We start from the raw sequence: 19,149 nt of genomic DNA, 5'->3' as shown, positions 1-19,149 counted from the left end.
GCTGCCCACTGTACAGTGGACACGGAGGGCTTGGGAAGTGACGTGCCCAAGGTCACACGGGGAGGCACAGGTAGGGGGCCAGGTGAAATTTCTTCCATACCGAGCGTCACCTTTGACAGCAGCAGGAATGTGGTGGTGTGACATTCTTCTTGTTCTCTGACTTTAGGGGTCCCAGATGTTGGATGTGAAGCCCCGCCCTGGCTCACGGAACAGAGCTGAGTCCCCTCATGCCCCACGCCCGCCTTTCCGCGAGGTGGATGCAGCGAAGGAGCGCTGGGCCGTGCCCCGGAGGGCAACCCAGGACTTACCTATTTGGCAGGTGAGCCACACGTGGCAAGCTGAGAGCCAACTTTGAACTTGAGTGGGGGGAGGTTTCGCTCCCAAGGAGGCCCGAACACAGGCGTAGGGACTATTGTGGCAGCTGGAAGGTCTCAGAGTAGGTGCCAGGAGGGAGTGTGGGACACAAGAGGACCAGCTCTTGGCTGGGCTGGGCTGGGTTGGGTGGGCCTGGCTCCTCAGTGGCCCAGCTGCTCTGCTCCAGAAAAAGGCCAAGGACAAGTGGCAGACAGAAGGTCCTCGTCCTTTTCCTCTAGATGCCCCCTTCTCAGTGTCCCCCACTGGAATGTGGAGGGTGGGAGGACTGAGAGGTGTCCCCAGCAAGCCCGGGTTTCTGACTGCCTGGCCCCGTCGGTTTATTATTGGCCTGGGTGACAGCTGGGAATGGCAAGGACACCCTGGCGAAGGGAGTGGGGTGGGGCCGGGGCCATCCTAAGCTCCCAAGATCCCACATGCCATGTGGTGGGGCCCGGGAGGGTGGGGAATGACAGGAATGCCTGTGAGCTCGCTTCCCCACCCACCCTGAGCACAAAGAGGCAAGGCCCAAGACAAATGCAGCAGTGGCCTTTGGAAGGGATGTTTCTGTCCTTGAGACGTATTTGAAGAACATTTGTTGCCGAATGCCTGAATTAATTAAGAGGGATCTGGCTATGTTCTCTTGGCACCAAGCTCTGAACGTGGGGAAATGGGCTTTACCTACAGGAAGAGATTGTTGAATGAGCATGAAGAGCATCGGTAACAGCAAATCCGCCCTGGACCAGGTGGTGGCATCCAGGGAAGGTGCTTAGAACAGGCACAACATGGGACAGGGGGTGGCTGAGGCCCCTGTAGCCACACCCCCCTCCCGATAAAACGTGCCCCGCATCAGCCAGGGTCCCTTCTGTTGCCCCCTCTCCCGACTCAACGCCAGCAGGCCCTGGAGTGAAGGGACATGCATGCCTGTCCCACGTGAGAGGGGAAGGCTGTCACCTTGCGTGTGGGGGTGGAGTCGGGGCAGGAGAAGGGAGGAGGGAGGAGCTGGTGTACTGAGCCTGGATCCCGTGGAGATCTCCTGGGAAGTCTGTGGATTCCGTCAGTGGAAGGGGGTGAGGGCGGCACCTCAAGATGAATGAATTCCCTGGGAGGCTCTTAACTGCCCACGGGACCTTCAGCGATCTGGGTTCACTCCAGAGACCTCTGGGGAAACTGCAGGTTTATGGCCTCTGTCTCAACTCTCTCTGGGGCCACTTGGGAGGGACAGACAGAAGAGAGAGATGACCAGCCACCTCCCTGACTGTATCTCAAATAAGGGCTCTCAGGAAACAGAGATGCTGAGTTCTATTAAAACAAGAGCAAGCTTTACCGCCACCTCCTATCACCCTGAGACCCGTCTGGGGAGGACCTTGGCCTAGGGAGGGACAGAGAGTTTCAGCCTCCACCTGCTCAAGGGAAAACAGTAAATGCAATGGTCCTGTAGCCACCAAAGGTATTAGATCAGCAGTTACAAAGCATCCCCCCAAAAAGCGTTGAGCGAAGATGGCTTTACTGATGACTGCTACCGAATATTCATGGAGTGCGTGGGTTGTTTTGACACATCTCTTTCAGAAAATGGAAAGAATTTCCCCAGCTTGATGCCCCAGAACCTTGATCCCCCAGATCAGTGTAGTATTGGCCTGGGCAACAGCTGGGGGTCGCAAGGACTTCCTAGAGTGGAAGGAAGTCCTGACACCGAGTGGCCGACCCGAGCATATGCGACAGGGACAAGCTCTTCTCTGCTGCCATCTGGTGTGCATCTTGGGGATAACACCTGTCTCCAAAGGCTTTGGAGCCGACGACGAGTGGATGTGTCGCACGGGGCCGTGCAGCAGATGCCATCGCTTGTGCGCTGGGCGCTGCCCACTGGAATGTGGACTCGTTGATGTGAGACCTGGCACGGGGGTTGGCACATCCTGACCCGACCACTTTCCCGTCTGGCTCTGATCTGTGCGTGCCTCGTGCCAGCCTCCCCTCCTGGTTCCCCAGGGAGTCAGCAGTGCGCTTAGAGAGCCTCTTAAGTCACCGCATCGACCATGCAAACCAAAGATTTATTTTGCAAGTCAAAGAGCCCGCCCGGACACTCGGAAGGAAGGAAGCGAAGGCGAAGGCTGAGAGCAGAAAGCCTGGATATGGAAAGGCCACAGAGAGGCGGGCAGGAGCCGATAGTCCCCAGGAAAGTGGAGGAGGGGGCTGTAGCGTGACCCCAGGCCCGGCCTTGGGGACTCAGTTCCAGGTGCAGCAGGTGCAGGAGGAGCTGAACACCAGGCCTGCCGGGCAGCTTTGCTGGAACACCTGCCCCCCTGCACAGCTGTAGAAGCTGGACCGGTCCTGGGGGTTGGGGTAGAGCCCGTCAGCCTTGCCCTTGCAGAAGGTGCCTTGTCCAGGGTCGGGGCCATGCTCAGGTTCAGAGGGCAGACCCTGTGTTTGAACTTCAGGCTCTGAGGGGTCTGAAGGCGCATATGGAAGACCTGGGAAGACAGTGAAGATTCAACCAAGGCTCCCCCAAGAAATCCCAAACCTGCAGGCCGAGCATACAGGCAGTCAGCACAGGCAGGCAGCAGCCCAGCACCCCGTACCCTACGGGCAGAGCACAGCCAGGGGCAGCCACCACAGCTGGGGCGCAGCTGAGCTCCGCAGTAACAGGCGGTCCCTGGCCATATACGCTGGCAAAGCCCAACACGTGCCGGTGGGGGAAGGCGGGGGTCCCGCTCTGCAGGCCGCGTGCAGGCTTTCTCCCTGATACGAGAGGAGCAAGCTACGCCTCCCCCACCGAGGGCCTTCTGGAGGGAAGCCACGGTTACAACACCCCAGGCAGGCATTGCTGCAACCAGGAAAAGAAAGGAGAGCGCAAAAAGAGAATTGTTTCAACAGTTTCCTTCGCTCGTGGGGGTGCGTGAAACTTGGGAAATCATAGTGTTGAGGCAAGGTCATTTCCTCAGAAGGACCCGGCAGGGTTCACTGTTTGTCTCCCATCTCCACATTCTGCCCCTGGGCCCTGGCCGCTCACTCACTCAGCTCCCGCCGCAGCGTCTGGATGAGCGGGTAGCGTCCCTGGTTGCAGAAGGAGCCAGCAAAGTCGTCCAAGGCCAGTGTCCAGACCATGGCCCCACCCAGTCCCTTCTGCTTCAGATACGCGACCTACGCAGGGAGGAGAGGCGGGCGGAGGAGCCCGGGTGAGCTCAGCCTCGCCAGCCCCATGGCCCGGCTTCCTCATCTGGACGGGGCCCTTTCTTCTCCAGCGCCCTCGGGCCTGAGCCCTGCCCCTGTTGGGAATCAGGCCTTTTGCAGTCCCTGGGGTGGGGGGCAGGGGATGGCGGAGGAATAGTGTCAGGTGTGTGAACCTCCCTAAGGTGGAAGCCTTCGGACCCTGGTCATTTCTGGGCCACATTGTTTTATTTGAGGGTGCCGTCTGCCGGTTGTGATAAGTGCAGTTAGCACAGGGAATGACGGAGCTTCCCGAAAGATCTGAGTCAAGTTTCGCTTCCTTGTCTTTATGTCTTTGTCCTCTCTGAGGGCCTTCTCTCCTCTGCTAGATTCCGGAGGCTTCCTGAGGGCATGGCTGTGTGTTCCTTCTGAGTGGGCTTTTCTGTCCCTGAACCTGCCAGGGGCCATGGTGCTCACTCACCCTAGGAGTGGGGCTGGCGGCTGGAGGGTAGGGGTGGTCTGGACCCTTGGCTGGCCCCAGTCTCCCCCTCCAGCTACCTCCCTTCCTGTGTCCACCCCTGCTCAGGGGCCAGCTATGTGGGCCTGCACCTTGTTCTCAGAGTCCATCCTCCACTCTCTTCTCCACCATGTCTTTGCTTGGGCAATGCTCCCCCCACCCTGAGTCCAAGCTTCTGTGCTTGGAGACTTATCAGACATGCCCTTCCACCATGACCCCGTCTCCTGTCTCCCCTGGCCAGGATCACGCTCCTCCCTCGATTCTCCTGGAGCACTTTGTCTCCACTTCTAGAACCTGCCACAGTCATCACATGCGGTGACTGTTGTGGGATGTCTGGATAAGCTAACCCTCTCATGGGGGAGAGTGTCACCAACACAAATAAATGCCTTCAAGCTTTGGGCCACCAATATGGCAGGAAGGAAGAGGGGGTCTTATAAATAAATCCAAAGGCCTATAATTTGAACAAATATTGCAATGGGCTGAATAAAACCACATGCCTCACCAATACATATGGCTCCTCTTCATATGTCTGTCGAAGAATTTGTACAGTATTTAATAAAATATAAATTCTTTCAAGAATGCTATTCAATGTAGAGCAATCTTTTTGTCATTGTGTCTTTTCTCAGTCAATAGATAGTAAAGATGCAAAATGCTATCATGTGGAGATTTGTGAAATGTTGGGACATTTAAAAGGAGACCCCCCCCCCCCGGAAGGAGGTTCTGGATGTGCTTACTCCGTGTCACCGACAGGCTCGACCGCCCAGGACCACCCCTCTCCCAGCAGGGCTGAACCTCACCTTGGCTTTGAAGCTGTCTACGTCATCAAAGCCCACCCACTGGTTGTTCTGCACAATGTAGGGCACCTTCTGGTCCTGGATTCTGTGCACGGTGGCCCCCTTCCAGGAGCAGACCTGGGGGAGCGGAGGAGAGCGCTGGGGCGGAGGAGGGAGGCTCCTGCCCTCCCCACCAGGAGGAGACTAGGGATTGGAAAATTCCTCTCTGAGGAAGCCTGGAGAATCTAGGAGGTTCTAGATTAAATGATCTAGAACCCTGGACTCGGCTTGAGGCACCTGGCCTTAAGGATACACCCAAGATGGACTAAATGAGCTGGGATTCACCTGGCCAGAACTCTCTGTGCCCGGCATCCCCGCCCAGCAACTGTGGGAGAAGGAGCCCTCCCCATTCCCAGGCAGCCCCTGCCCCCCACAATACCCAGGGTGGCTGTGGGGTTCCTACCTCATAGTAAGCCAGCACCCCTGCTTCCTTGGTGAAGCGGCCGGGGCTGCCAGGCCCTGTGGCTGGGGCCCCCACTCCGGTGTCTGATGAGGAGGCCAGAGTGAAGGATCGCCCGTAGGTGGGCATGCCAAGGATCAGTTTGTTGGCGGGGGTCCCCTTCTTCAGCCACAGCTGTACGGCGGCGTCCTGGCGGTGGAGAAGGGGGAGGGCTTCTTTTCTCTGCCCTCAGCCTGGCTCTGGTGGTCTAAGACTGGGGGCTCCAGAGACAGAGCTAGGAGGGCAGGGACTCCTCAGCTGGAGCTTCAAGGGCCTTCATGAATATTCCAGCCCTACCCCTAGAGCCTGTCTTGGACCCTTGACCCCAGGGAGAGAAGCTGCATGGCGCGGGAGCCAAAGAGCGCGGGCTGTGGAGTCAGACAGCCATTCGCTGAACGCGTTTGCGCTGACGGCTCACCGTGTGCCGGCCTCTGTCCTAGAAGCTTGGGACACACCAGTGAACAAAGGCACAGGTCCCTGCCTTCCTTACTCAGCAACTTACTTAACCTCACTGGGCCTTGGGTTCCATTCTGTAAAATGGAAATAATCAAAATACCCATCCCTAGGGGCATTGTAAGAACTGAAGGTTATAATATGTGTAAGGTCTAGCATCACGCAGTAAAGGGTAGCTAGGATCATCATCACTATTTCTGTTGTGGTCTTAGGTTTCACCCTGAGTGCAAGAGCAGGGAATTGGATCTGTTTCATTTATCTCTGTATCCCCAGTGCCTAGAACAGTGCCTGACACTTAGATGCTCAAATAGAACAAAGGCTTTCTCACCCCCTCTGAACAAGACCTTCTCCTGGTCACATATTAACACAGAGCCCTAGGCCTGTGGCGTGAGAAGGTGCCCAGTGTGAGTATGTTGAATGAATAAATAATGAAGATTCTTCCCTCAAGCCAGCAGTGTGGCTCACTTTCCCCAAGAAGCTGCCCTCGTCGTATCAGGTCTAGTGACTCCGTATCCACTTAGCACTTAGGTGAAGGACAGTTTTCACTATATTGATTGATAATTTCTTTTTCCCAGTCTACATAGTCAATCTATGACCAGACTGGAGCTTTCTGAGTTCAGGGCCTTTCCTAACTTATATGGCACTTCTGTGCAAGATTGGAAATGTCACCCCTCTGGCCAGAAGCAGTCCTCAGACACACGGTGCAGCAAGCAGAAGGCCTCTTTGTAGGAAGAAGGGGCCTCCCTTCCTCAGTGGGTCCAGGCCCGCGGCGTGGCCAGCAGGCTGCCTGTGGGACGCCAACCCCACCCGCCCTCAGCGGCCTGTCTGTGCGTTTCCCGCTGGGCTGGGGGCTCTCCAGGGAGACAGCTTCCTTCAGAACCCACGGTTCTCGATGGGGCTGGAGGGGTCGGGCTCGGTGTGAAACACGCACACCTGACTCCCCAGCCCAGAAAGAGCCAGAAGGTAAAATCTGTCCCACTCCAGCTGACACACAGAGATGCAGGCTCCCCCAGAGTAAAAACCATTCTAATTTAGGGCTTCTTGTTGCTGTTTGTTTGAAGAAAGAGAAATAATATGGTTATTCCTGACTTTTAAAATATAGAGTGGGCTTATAAAAAGCACCTAGCTTGCTCAGTGCGGAAGAGCTGGGCAGGGAACCCCGGCCCAGCCCAGTCTAAACGAAGCCTGACCCGGGCAGGGGCTGGGGGTGGTTTTGTCCTGAGTGACAACCCTGGGATGTTATCAACTTGGGACGGCTCTCACCCCTGAAAACACCTTCCAGAAGGTCAACCAGTGACCAGGGAGCAAAGTCTGCCCACTGTCGTTAAGGCAATGGGTGGGGCCGTAAAGGAAGCAGGAGCCACGCAGGCTGCAGACGAGGGGGCTCCCCAGTCAGCCACTTGTCCCATGTCATCACATCGGTTTGCTGTGTCTGCTCTCAGCCAAGGCGCTCCACAGAAGTGAGGTTTCCCCCAGCAGTGGCGTGGAACAGGAAAGTAAAACAAACATGCAAAGAAACAAAAACTCCCAGTTTCTTAGTTCCCTGTTTGTTTTCTTGTATCTTTTCTTTTTTTCCATTAGGGCCTTGATGTTCAAAAGAGGCCACCAGACAGGCCCTGCAGGACAGGGGGGTCCTGCCTCCTCCCTGCAGCCACCTACCACGTTGAGCCGGGCCGCCGCCCCACTCTCTCCCTGCCGCTGGTAGAGGGGGCTGTTATGTCCTGTGACCTTCTCCCAAGAGCCGTGGAGGTCATAGGCCATAAGGCTGATGAAATCCAGGTTCCTGCAAGGGGCACAGACAGAGGGGGGAGGCAGGTGATGGGGGGAGCCCTCCTTCCTCACCCCCACCCCATGCTGCATGGCCCAGGAGGGACCGCTGTGGTCCGAGGCAGGGGTGGCAGGCTCCCCTCTGGCTCTGTGGACGATGACGTAGACAGCACCCCAGGGAGCCCCGCTTATCGTGGCCGTTCTCATTCAAACTGAGGTGCTGGCGGCTCGTGTCTCCGCATCCTCGCCCCACGGTCCCGCCAGCACCCTCAGGCCCTCCCTGTTCTACTCAGGAAAGCTCTTGCTATTTTGCCCTTTTGGAAAGACCTCTAGCTCAGTTTCTTAAACTTTAGTGTGCACACAAATTGCCCAGGAATCCCATCAAGATGAAGGTTCTTATTTAGCAGACCTGGGGGGCCCGAGAGTCCACATTTCTAACAAGCACCCACGTGGTGTGGGGGCTGCGGGTCCACACACCGCACTGAGGAGCAAGGGTCTAGACGACCCATTCTCTTGGAGACGCTGGGGGCTTCGTCCCCCTCCCCCAGGGGTGTTTTCGCTCTGACAGTGAGTTCCCAGGGAGGATGGCAGAGGTCCCAGGGTGGAAACGCAGACACAGTGGGCACACCCTGCCTAGGTTTGCTGGCGGACGGAGGGGCTCTCCCGAATGACACCTCGCACCCGAGCACCCGCTCTGCTCCCAGGGAGCTCAGTCTGCCCCGGCCTCTCCCAGCTCGGAGGACACAGGTGCAGCTCGTGTGCCCGAGACTCACTGGGCAATTTTGTCCACCTCGTATCCGGCATCCACAACGGCTTGCCCGGCTGGGACGGCTGCACTCAGGAGGAGTCGTTCCTTCCTTGAGGTCTGGGCTTCTTTCTGGAAGGTGCTGGCCAAGTCCTGTGGGGGCAGCTTTGAGTAAACACAGAGGCAGGCACCAGGCAGGCCCCGCAAGCCCCACATGGATAGATGTTCACTCGCAGAAGTCTGAACACTGCCCAGCGGCCTGATCTGTGCTGTGCAAATATGTGGAACCGCTGACAGGAGCAGAGCAGCACCCACGTGCTCTGGGAGCCTGGGCAGCCTGGTGGCCCTGCCCTGCCCGGCCATACCTGCACCAGCGCCGTGAAGCGCTCCTTGTCCACGGCAGGGCTCCCCCGGCTTCCTGGGAACTCCCAGTCAAGGTCAAGGCCATCAAAGCCGTATTTGCGCAGAAACTCAATGGCTGAGCTGACGAAAGTCTGGCGGTTGCTGGCCGTGGCCACCATCTCTGTGAACCTGTGAGGTGGTGGAGGGGAGCATGGGCCTGCCTCGGACCGGACAGGGCCGCTCTCCTGCTCAGAGACAAGCGGAAAACCACTCCGGATACTGGTGTTCCTGGTTCCAGGCCTCCTCCAGCGCTCGGAGGGCTGCTTTGGAGGCTGCTGGGTATCGCTGGTGCATTATGGATCTGGTTAAGGGAAACGGACCATCTAGAAGCACTTTCTACCCCTAAACATCGACACCACCGGACCACATTGGCTCCCTGGGAGTCCTGCTTCCCCGCAGAAGTTTACCAGTTTCTATGACGAAGAGGAAGAGAGAAGCGCAGCAGGGTAGCAAAGGCCTAGTGGCCTGGGGAGCCCGCTGCTTTCGTTTCCCGAAGGTTAACCCGGTGCTCTTTCCTCCAACTCCCCTCTGTAGAGCGCGTTGTGCTATTGTCACTAGTCCAGACTTCAAAACCCCCGGGCTGCCCCAGGAGCCCCCTGCCTCAGTGGCCCTGCAAGAGTCTCTGGACTTCTTGGGGGTCCTAAGTTCTTTACAGACTGATCCTATTTTAAGTTATTGTTTTAATTTACAATTTAATTTAATTAGTAGCAGCAGTTCTTAAGTGGGGCCCATGTGCCTGGGGATGCCAGGTTGAAAAATCCCTGTATTTCGGTGAAAAATCTGTGCATAAGCATTACTTTGGGAAGATGAGTCATAAATTTCATCAAAATTCTCAAAAGCGTTGATGATCCAAAAAAGTTTTAGGAAGACTGTCCATCATCTCCATAAATCATCCAACAGGTCCCAGAAATGCCAATATTTTGGCATCCAAGCTCACTCTCACAGACTACCTGTTACACCCAGAAGTGGAACAAAATTCCTTTCTCAGACAAGATATCCCATTTCGGAGCTCAGAAAACATAGACTCTGTGTTGTCCAGGATTAGTTAAGACCCTCCCTCTTCCCATTTCACAGAGGAGGAGACTGAGGCCTGGAGAGGTCAGAACTCTCTGAGCTGTGTTTAGATCTTGTGCTTCTGGCAAGACTGGGTCTGGAACAGCCTGGAGCTAAGCCCACTCCCCGCTGCCCTCCCGGTGGGGCACCAAGAACCCACAAGGACAGTCAGCCCCCAGAGTGCAGCTTCCCTCCCTCTCCCCTCCCCCTGGCTACCGATTAACCTGGCCCGATTCCCTGACCAGGGCTCTCTCTGGTCAGTGTTCCAGGTCCCCATCCAGGGGCTCTGCCACACGGGTGCCACAGTCAACTCACTTCTGAGTGCCGAAGTTCCAGCCCCCGATGGCTAACAGAGTCTTCAGCTTGGGATTCCTGGGAAAGACAACAGGCACGGCAGAAGTTACGGGGCCAGCTCCCAGGGCTCCCTGGTAGGGGTGATGGAGTGGGGCCGGGGACAGCGGTGGGAGTGTATAAATGTCCCTGTGCGCAGAGCCTGTACTGAGCACTCTGGGAAAGCTGTAGCTTGGGAGAGAAAAGACACGGTCCTGACTTGAGGGAACTCCCGTCTAAACGGGGAGACACAGCTCATGTGTGCAGACACAGGGAATTCAGGAAGCAAGCGACTGGGGCGGGTCCTCAGAGGCTTTGTGTGGGTGACCTTCACACTTGAGATGCAGGATGAGTAGATTTCAGGAGGAGGAAGGGCATTCCCGGAAGAGGGAGAGTTTCACTATCCGGGTTCCACTTAGACCTAGACTGGAAGGCCCTTTAGGATCCCGGACCTATCCCGCCTCTTTCGTTAAGCACAGGGAAGCCCACAGGTGGTCCCACTTGCCCAAAGCCACGCAGCAGGCCTGTGGCGGGGCTGCAGCGCTGGGGGAGGTTTCTGGCTCTGAGAGGAGGAGGTATCCGTCCCCTCTGCCTCCCGTCCCCCCTCCTCAGCCGTGGCTCACATCTTCTTCAGGCCGTTGAACTGCTGGTAGAGAGCCTCGTCATTCCACTCGATGGTGCTGAGCTGGAGGTTGTTCATGCCGGCAAAGGCGTAGACAAGGTGGGTGCACAGGTCGGGGTTCACGTCCTTGGGCAAGAAGCGAGCTGCCCCCTCTCTGTACTGGGACCAGTTGGTGAAGTAGCAGACCAGTTTTGCAGCAGAGCCTGGCCAGCGGGGTGAAGAAAAGACACGGCTGTCAGAAGGGCCTGCTGGGGACGGCGGTTCCCTCCCAGGCAGGCGGTGCCCCGTGAGTCCTTCTTATACACCTGGGCTAAGCTGCGGGGCCGGCAGTCAGAAACGGCGTTTCTTTTGTTTGGGTAGCACCTCACAGTTAGGAAAGCATTTCCGGGGGCTGATCGTGGGATGCTCAGAGCGTCTGTGAGAGGGGGACCATCGTCATCTCTCCGGTGAGGAAGCCGAGGCGTGAGAGCTGCAGACCTGTCCCACTCAGCATGGCCACTAGGAGGCCAGAGCAGGGAGCTAGGACCCAATCTCCTGACCCTTGACACCCCCGGAAAGTGGCCAGGCTCAGAGCCTGGGTCCCGGGGAGGGGTCTGGCAGGCAGGCCCCCTGTCCCCTAGGTAGGCGCTCCTCTCCAGGCCCCGAGGCCGCCCAGAAGGCAGCCCCAGAGCAAGGCCCAGAGGGGATTCAGCACGGCGTGCTCACCTGCTGCAGGAACGGGGCCAGGCTTTGCAGACATGGCTCGGAATACTGCCGCATGTTACGTGACACGCAAATGCACAAAACAGCAGAGAAGAGGCCTCGTTACAGGCCCGGGTTTATGTTTTCTTAGGCTTGTGGTTTGCGTTCACTTCATTTGCTTGTTATCCCTTGTGGAGAATCTGTGTTTGTCAGTATCACTGCTCAGATTCTAGTAAAGAGCTTACTTTAGGAAAAGGCACTGCGTCTCTGGCACCCCCTACAGGGTGTGGGAAGACTTGGGGGGGCGGGACTCTGTTCTGGGGTTGGGGGGTCGGTGGTGATGGCCCCCACTCGGGTCAGCTCTGTGGGACAGCAGAAAGCATAACGCTGGTCTTCGTTCCTGCAGCTGCCAGAAGTGGCTGTATGGGCTCTGGGGTCTCGTCCGGTCTCTGTTCTATGGTGGTGCGGTGTGTATGAGTCAACATTTATGCCAGGGACTTGGCAGAGCAGTGAGTTTAAACTGGAGCTGGCATGTAGACCCTGGGACTTCCCTCTGCCCCAACAGGGTGCCTCTGTACCCTCTCCAGCCCCCACGTGGCCGTGAGAAGGGGGAGGAGGGGCAGAAGGGTGAGAAGCAGCGGTAGGAGGGTTTCGGGAAGAGAAAGCTCAGGCCCCATCGGAAACCCGGGGACAGGAAGGACCAACCCTGGGCACACAGACGGGTGCAGGGCAGGAGAAGGAAGAGCTCCTGGGTAGTCACCGACCCTAACCAGTGGTCACCCGGGGGGCAGATGCTGGCAGGCGCCGAGGGTGGCTGCAGTGGTACCGGAGGACGGGTGAACTCCTCAGAGCAGACAGAGGAAGGAGGCGATTGGCCCGGAGACCACCTCCCCCAGACCATCTAGGAAGGAGCCAGGAGGCTCTTTTTCTATCGTTTCATGTCATATAACAAATGTCACGTATGGAGTTTTGTACTATAGAGGCAGTAAAGTGGAATCTCAGTGCTTGGGCTGAAATCCCAACTCTGCGGCTTGCTAGCTGTGTGACTCTGCTTCCTCCTCTGTGGAATGGGCGCAACCACTGCCCCGCACACAGTGTGCCTCAGTGGGCTTACTGCGGAGGCTAAAAGGCAATACAGCCATGCATTGCTTAACGGCAGGGGATATTTTGACAAACGCATCATTAGGCAGTTTCGTCGTCGTGTGAACCTCACAGAGTGTCCTTACACAAACCCACGTGGTGTAGCCTGGTGCTCCCCTGGCCCATGTGGGATAGCCTGGTGCTCCTAGGCTGCAAACCTGCACAGCAAGTCACCACCCTGAACACTGTAGGCCACTGTAACACAATGATAAGTATTTGTGTATATAAACACATCGAAACATAGAAAATGGAGAGTAAAAATATAGTATAAAAGGTAAAACATGGCGCACCTGCATAGGGCACTGACCATGAATGGAGCTTGCAGGACTGGAAGTTACTCAGGGTGTCAGAGTGTGGTGAGTGGGTGTGGAGGGCCAGGACATCACCGTACACAGCTGTAGGCTTTATACCCTCTGCAGGCTACACTAAGCATAAAAGCATTCAGTCATTGTGCTACGGCATCACTAGGCAATGGGAAATTTTCACCTCCCTTGTAATCTCATGCGACCACTGTCAGATGTGAGGTCCTTTGTTGACCGAAACTTTGTCACACAGCCCATGACTGTGTCAGACACTTAGGAGAGCGCGGTATAGAGGAAGCTCCGTTCTAGGTGCTTCACATGTGTTAACCCTTAGTCCACACAAAGCCTTATTATCACCACTGTGCTTCGGCAAAGCCCAGAAGTAGCCCAGACTCAGGCTTTTTGAGGGATCTTCGGCCTCCCTGTGTCCCCCAGGCTTGCGACTTCCGTGGGCTTAGGTGAGCCTGAGAGGGGAAAGGTGCGCCCAGGACCACAGCCCAGCCTGAAGGGGCAGCAGCCACGGGACGAGGGTCTGAGGGCCGGAAATCTCGGGGCCACTGGTGCCCAGAGAGTGGGCTGGGATGGGAGGGGCACCGGGGAGTCCGAGTTGCTGAACCCCAGAGGTCTCTTTTCTGTTGGGCACAAGCAGGGGCCCCTCTTTTTCCACCACGCCCCACATTCGATCAGTTCAACCGATACGGGAGCAGGTGTGTGTTCCGCATTGAGCTAAGGGCTGGGGACAGCTGCTGGGGAAGACTTCGGTCCCTACCTCCAGTGGCTCAGAGTCTGGTGGGGGAGACGCCTCCGCCAGCAATTACAGACCCTGTGACACGTACTATAAAATGTGTCCAGGTGCTGCGAGAGCAGAGGTGGGAGCGAGTGACCTCAGAAAGACCTGAGAGAGTGGCATGTAAGCCAGTCCCGTGGACGTGCAGGAGTTCAGCTAGTCGATAAGAAGACAAGAATCTTCCTGCGAGAAGTGAGGCCAGGGCTGCTGGGGGAAGGAGGCGTTTGCAGGGGCTGAGCTTTGGAGAAGAGCCCACTGAAATCTCGCAAGAGTTCTTGGGCTGGGGGTGAGTTGGGGAGAGGTGTCTGGGGGAATGTAGCAGAGCCAGGAGCAGGGGCTGAGGGGACCAAGGACCAGCCTCAAGAAAGATGCCACTTACCCCATTGGACCACCAGGAGCACCATGAAACCTGAAGCAACACGAGAGAAGGCCGAGGTTACACGTCATTCTCGCCTTCCCAGGCCCCGTGGCTTGCGAAGCACAGGAGACGGAGGTGGTCAGGGAGGGCCGGTTTCAGGGTGGTTTCATACACACAAGCTTTCTCCTTCCAGAAGGGACCCAGGAGGGCACTGTGTCCATCCTTTCATCCAGGCCAGACAGCGGGGGCCCCTTCCTGGCCTGTGCTGGTCCCAGAAGCTGATGGAAAGTTCCATGGGCTGAAGCTGCCCCATTGCTAGAGCCTCAGTGGAGGCTGGTGTGGATTTACGAAGATTGTGGAAAAACTGCTGACTCTCGAGCTCTCCAGAGCGAAAGCGTCTCTTTTGGAACAAGAGGAAAACTTGTTCTGGGGCTGGCAAGACCCAATCTGGAGGGGCTGGACTGGGAGAGTCCGTCTGCTGCCGCGGCCCCTGTGCCTCTGCTCCCGCCACTGATGGCTCTCTGCTGCTTCCACTGCCTGACTGTGTCCCCAGCATCCTTGGACATCTGGGGCTCAGGAGGACTCCTCCAAAGAGATTCCTTTCACCTGGTGACCTATTAACCTACTAGAACCTGCATGAAAATTTTCAAGGACACTGGGGTCACGGCCCCCAGGCTGCCCTCTTGCAGGACAACCAACATGGGGTTGGGGAAGAATCTCGTAGCAGTGGGTGCTTCTTGGATAAGGCCAAAAGTAGGGACCTAAGACATGGGAAGGACAAAAAGAGCCAGTACAGGGCCCTCACTGGCTCTGGTCTTCCAGGACAGAAAGAGAAAAGTCATCTTCAGCCTGTTGAGAAAATACTTCCCTTGCAACACAAAGAGCCCGAGGGGGCCCACAGGAAAGAGAGTCATGGGACTGCAAGCCAGGAGGCGGGGAGAGGGATCGAACGACCCTCCGAAGTTCTCCTGAGCCCTCTGCTTCCTTGCAGACGGTGGCAAGGAGCCAGTGGTCACACATCTCCTCACCTCCCCATGGCACCTGAGGCCCCGCCCCCTCTCCCTGACAGTGCCGCTCACCTGCCCAGGCCACGGACCCCGCCATGATGTGGCTCGGTGGCAGGCTCCGCCCGTGCAGACCCGCTTTCCAGTCCTGCTCTGTTCTTATCTGGCCGCCCTGTCCTGCCGCAGCCAGGAGTGTTGAAATCCGGGGGACGGAGGGAGGACAGAGAGGGGGCTGGGGGAGGAGTGGGGAGGGGTAGAATGTCAAATAGCATGGATTGGGCAAACCTGACACAATGGCCAAAACTGACACAATGGCCTTTAGAAATTCTTGCTTTTCTGGAACAATCACAGGCTGTACACGGGACTCTTAGTGTTGTCAAACTGGGAGGCAAAGAGAGGAAAGTGGGAAGTGTTTCTACACATCCTGTTGGATGACCATGACTCTGATTTTTCTTTGTGTGAGCTGCCAAGACCATAAGGGAGGAGGAGGAAGGCCTCACGGGCCAGGGCGCCGGGTTCCAGCCCAGCCCTCTGGCTTCTCCACTGCCCTCTCTGGACCTCAGTTTCCCTATCTGTAAGATAATGGGATTGCAAATATAACTTATTTTCCATGATAGAAATATTGGTAGATAGAAATTTTATTGCTATCCACATGATAGTGATATTTTTATATCCATCGATTGAGAAAAATTCCTAATGATAGATAGCAACCGTGTTTAGTAATTGTTTTCAATGCTTATGTTTCTTATGAAGGATCAAGGCCACCCGTGTTAGTTTCCTAGGGCTACTGGAACAAATGACCACAAATGGAGTGATTTAAAACAACGGAAATTTATTCTCTCACAGTCTAGGGGGTCAGAAGCCTGAGGTCAAGGTGTGGGCAGGGCCACGCTTCCCGCAGGGGAGAATCCTTCCTGCATCTTCCGCCCTCAATGGCCCCGGCATCCCTTGGCCTGTGGCAGCATCGTCCCACCTCTGCGGCCTCCGTCTTCACGGGGCCTTCTCCCCGGTGTCTCTGCGTGTCTCCTCCTTTCTGTCTCTCATAAGGTCACTCTAATCCACGATGATCTCATCTTGAGAACTTACCTTCCTTACAGCCACAAAGACCCTTATTCCAAATAAGGTCACATTCTGAGATTCAGGTGGAGGTGTCTTGGGAGGGCCACCATTCAACTCACCACAGGACCTAGGTGGCTACATGTTGTTTACACTGTCTGGAGACGATGTCTGGTGCATGCGTGAAGTCCAGGGTCCCTGGAAAAACTGCAGCTTCTAGGGGAAACTCAGGCTACCAAAACTCAGATGACAGCCGTGTCCCTCTCCATCACTCCAAGGTGGGGCCCTCCGAGAAGATGCCAACCAAGCCCCCAGAGCTTCCAGCTGGCTTTTAATGACTCACTATTGCACATGGAGGAGGAGCCAGATCCCCAGACCTACGAGGAGAGAGTCCCATGGGAAAGACCAAAAGGAACAGAAGGAACTGGGAGAAGTCAGAGCGGGCAGCTCCCGGGGATTCTGACTTTCTATCCTCACGTGATTATAGTCCACCCACTAACAATGAGTATACATTACTCTTATTCTCAAAACTCACTTGATACTAATCAGTGGGCATAAAGTGTCAGTCAAGCAAGATGAACAAGCTCTGGAGGTCTGCTGTGCAACATTGCCCCGTAGTCTGCTGTACTGTATTGTATTGTACACTTCCACATGTGTTGGTATGCTTCTTCGTTGCATGCTTTCTAGGTAACAGGTGCTTGCCAGGTTTTGGGGACCTTGAGATGAATTCGCAGTCCCTGTTCCTGTGGAGTTCCAGCCTGCAGGGTTAAGCACTGCTTTTCACTGGCGTCATTTCTCAAAATGCAAATCCCCTGAGTGGTACAACCACTCCGAGTCACTTTAGCTTCTTGTCGCTGGAAGGGAGAATTTTTGGTCCCCACCATGAGCCCTGAGGTTTTTATTAACTTCCCACAAACTTTTTGAAGCTGGGACTTCTCATCACTCAAGGGCCTTGGACCAGGGCCTGCTGGTCCCCCTGAGATGGGTTCCGCCTGGCCTCTGGGGAGCTCGGCAGGGAAGGCTGGAGCAAGAAAGGTCCCTGTAGGGGCATCGTGGCCCTGGCTTTCCTCAGATCCCACTTGGGGGCTGTGCACAGGCTGCTATTTCTGGGGCTTCCACCTACTCCCTGCCCACTGGCTGAGTGACTCTGAGTAAGCTTCCTCCTCTCTTGTGGGCTCCCAAGACCATCATGGGATGTGTGGTCACAGGCTCTGATGGGGGCCAGGCCGGGCCAGGCCTGGAAGGACACACCGTACATTGTGTCCTTGTGCACTTGTTTACATTCTCACTCTAACACCTAGGTATTGAAGTGCTTTCCTTTTAAAAATTGGCATTGCCAAGGCTTTGTTTATTTTGTTCCTTTTTTAAAGGAAACTAGCTCATGTATTTACTAATCGATTCTACAGTTTTTAGTAAACTGGCAGGAATACTCAAATGGCGACAGAGATGAATTGCTGGAGGCTGAGTGTGAAAAGCCACTGGGCCCACTATCTTTTTTATCTCATGTAAGAAACAGAAAACACAAAGGCTAAGAAATTATTTTGAAGATCACAGCCCAGAGACTCAGGTCCACTAAAAAACTGAGATTTAATCATAAAATGATAGAACACTTGCCCTCCCCAACAATTTTCCACCCCATCAACAGGGCTCCAGTAGAACAATGGACCACAACTGAGAGAGTGACAAGACACAGACCCCATTTAAGGGGCTCTAAGGGGAACCCAAAGACAACAGGGAGAAAAAAACCAACCAGCCAAACAAAGAAAACTAGAGAAAACAGAAGCCTCTGGCACTTACAGCTTAGGAAACTAGAGAAAGAAGAGCAATATAAACCTAAGGCAAGTAGAAAAAATAAATAAAAAATAGAGTAGAAACCAGTGCAACTGAAAAGAGGAAATCAATAGAGAAAATCAATAAAACTCAAAGCTGATTCTTAGCAAACACCAATTAAATTGATGAACCTCTAACCAGGATAATCAAGAAAAAAAGAAGACATAAATTACCAATATCAGAAATGAAAGAGTGATCATCGCTACAGATCCTGTAGATATTAAAAGAATTATGAAAGAATATTATGAACAACTTTATTCCCATCAATTGAATCAATTCCTTGAATGACATAAGCTACCAAAACTCATACAAGAAGAAATAGATAATCTGAATAGGCCTATCTGTATTAAAGTAACTGAACCAGTAATTAATAACCTTCCAAAAAAGAAAATATCAGGGCCAAATGGGTTTGTTGGTGAATTCTATCAAATGTTTAAAGAAGAAATGATACCAATTCTCTACCACATCTTCCAGAAAATAGAAGCAGAGCAAACCCTCCCTAACTTATTCTGTGAGATTCTCATTGCCCTCTTACCAAAACCAGATAAAAATATTACTGGAAGGAAAAATTACAGACCAATATGTCTCATGGACTTAGACATAAAAATCCTCAACAAAATATTAAGCAGATCAAATCCAAGAATGTAAAAAAAGAATTATAAACCACAAGCAAGTAGGATTTATTCAAGGTATGCAAGGCTGGCTCAACATTTGAAAATCAATTAATGTAATCCATCACATCCTAGGCTAAAGAAGAAAAATTATATGACCATCTGGATAGATTCAGAAAAAGCATTTGACAAAATCCAATACCCATTCATGACAAAAACTCTTAGCGAAGTAGGAATGGAGAGGAACTTCCTCAACTTCATAAATAACATCTACAAAAACCCTACAATGAATATATTTAGTTGTAAGAAACTAGATTTTCTCCAGGTAATAAGAGGAAACAAATTGGGAGCAAGGCAATGATGTCCTCTCTTACCATTCCTATTCAGTGTTGTACTGGAAGTCCTGGCTAATGCAGTAAGATAGAAAAAGGAAATAATCCAGTCCCTGAAGAGTGAGAATTGACTCCCTTCATGAGAGTAGATCTCTCATGATCCAAATGGCCTCTCAAAGGTCCCACCACCTCCCAACACCATTTCACTGGGCACCATGAGTTTCAGTGGGGGCAAACAACATTCAACCAATAGCATTTATATTCTGCAGATTTTTTGTAGTTACCATTGCAATTACAAAAAACAAAACATTTTAATGTTATGACAATTTACTTTTTATGAGTAACATGATGGTTTCCTGATTAAATCCCTTAATTTGGAAAGCCTGCTTGCA

The 19,149-nt window shown here is 54.2% G+C and overlaps 1 protein-coding gene across 2 annotated transcripts; it reads right to left on the bottom strand.

Annotated features, from left to right (window-relative positions):
- Nucleotides 1-2,437: 2,437 nt before the first annotated feature.
- CHIT1 (chitinase 1) lies at nucleotides 2,438-15,073 on the bottom strand. 2 transcript variants are annotated; one of them, XM_069459376.1, is made up of 11 exons: nucleotides 15,004-15,073; nucleotides 13,946-13,975; nucleotides 10,658-10,859; nucleotides 10,020-10,076; nucleotides 8,615-8,780; nucleotides 8,278-8,402; nucleotides 7,397-7,520; nucleotides 5,249-5,434; nucleotides 4,810-4,923; nucleotides 3,363-3,489; nucleotides 2,438-2,819 (listed from the first exon to the last, which is right to left on the bottom strand). In XM_069459376.1, exons 1-11 carry the CDS (start codon nucleotides 15,026-15,028, stop codon nucleotides 2,575-2,577), a joined length of 1,401 nt encoding a protein of 466 aa, XP_069315477.1. In that variant the 5' UTR covers nucleotides 15,029-15,073; the 3' UTR covers nucleotides 2,438-2,574. The 2 variants fall into 2 exon arrangements, with proteins under 2 accessions (XP_069315477.1, XP_069315478.1); XM_069459377.1 differs by lacking the exon at nucleotides 10,020-10,076.
- Nucleotides 15,074-19,149: the final 4,076 nt, after the last annotated feature.

The sequence above is a fragment of the Eulemur rufifrons genome, chromosome 27 (assembly GCF_041146395.1).
Source record: "Eulemur rufifrons isolate Redbay chromosome 27, OSU_ERuf_1, whole genome shotgun sequence".
Taxonomy (NCBI): Eukaryota; Metazoa; Chordata; class Mammalia; order Primates; family Lemuridae; genus Eulemur; species Eulemur rufifrons.
This window is presented reverse-complemented; position numbering and strand designations above follow the sequence as displayed.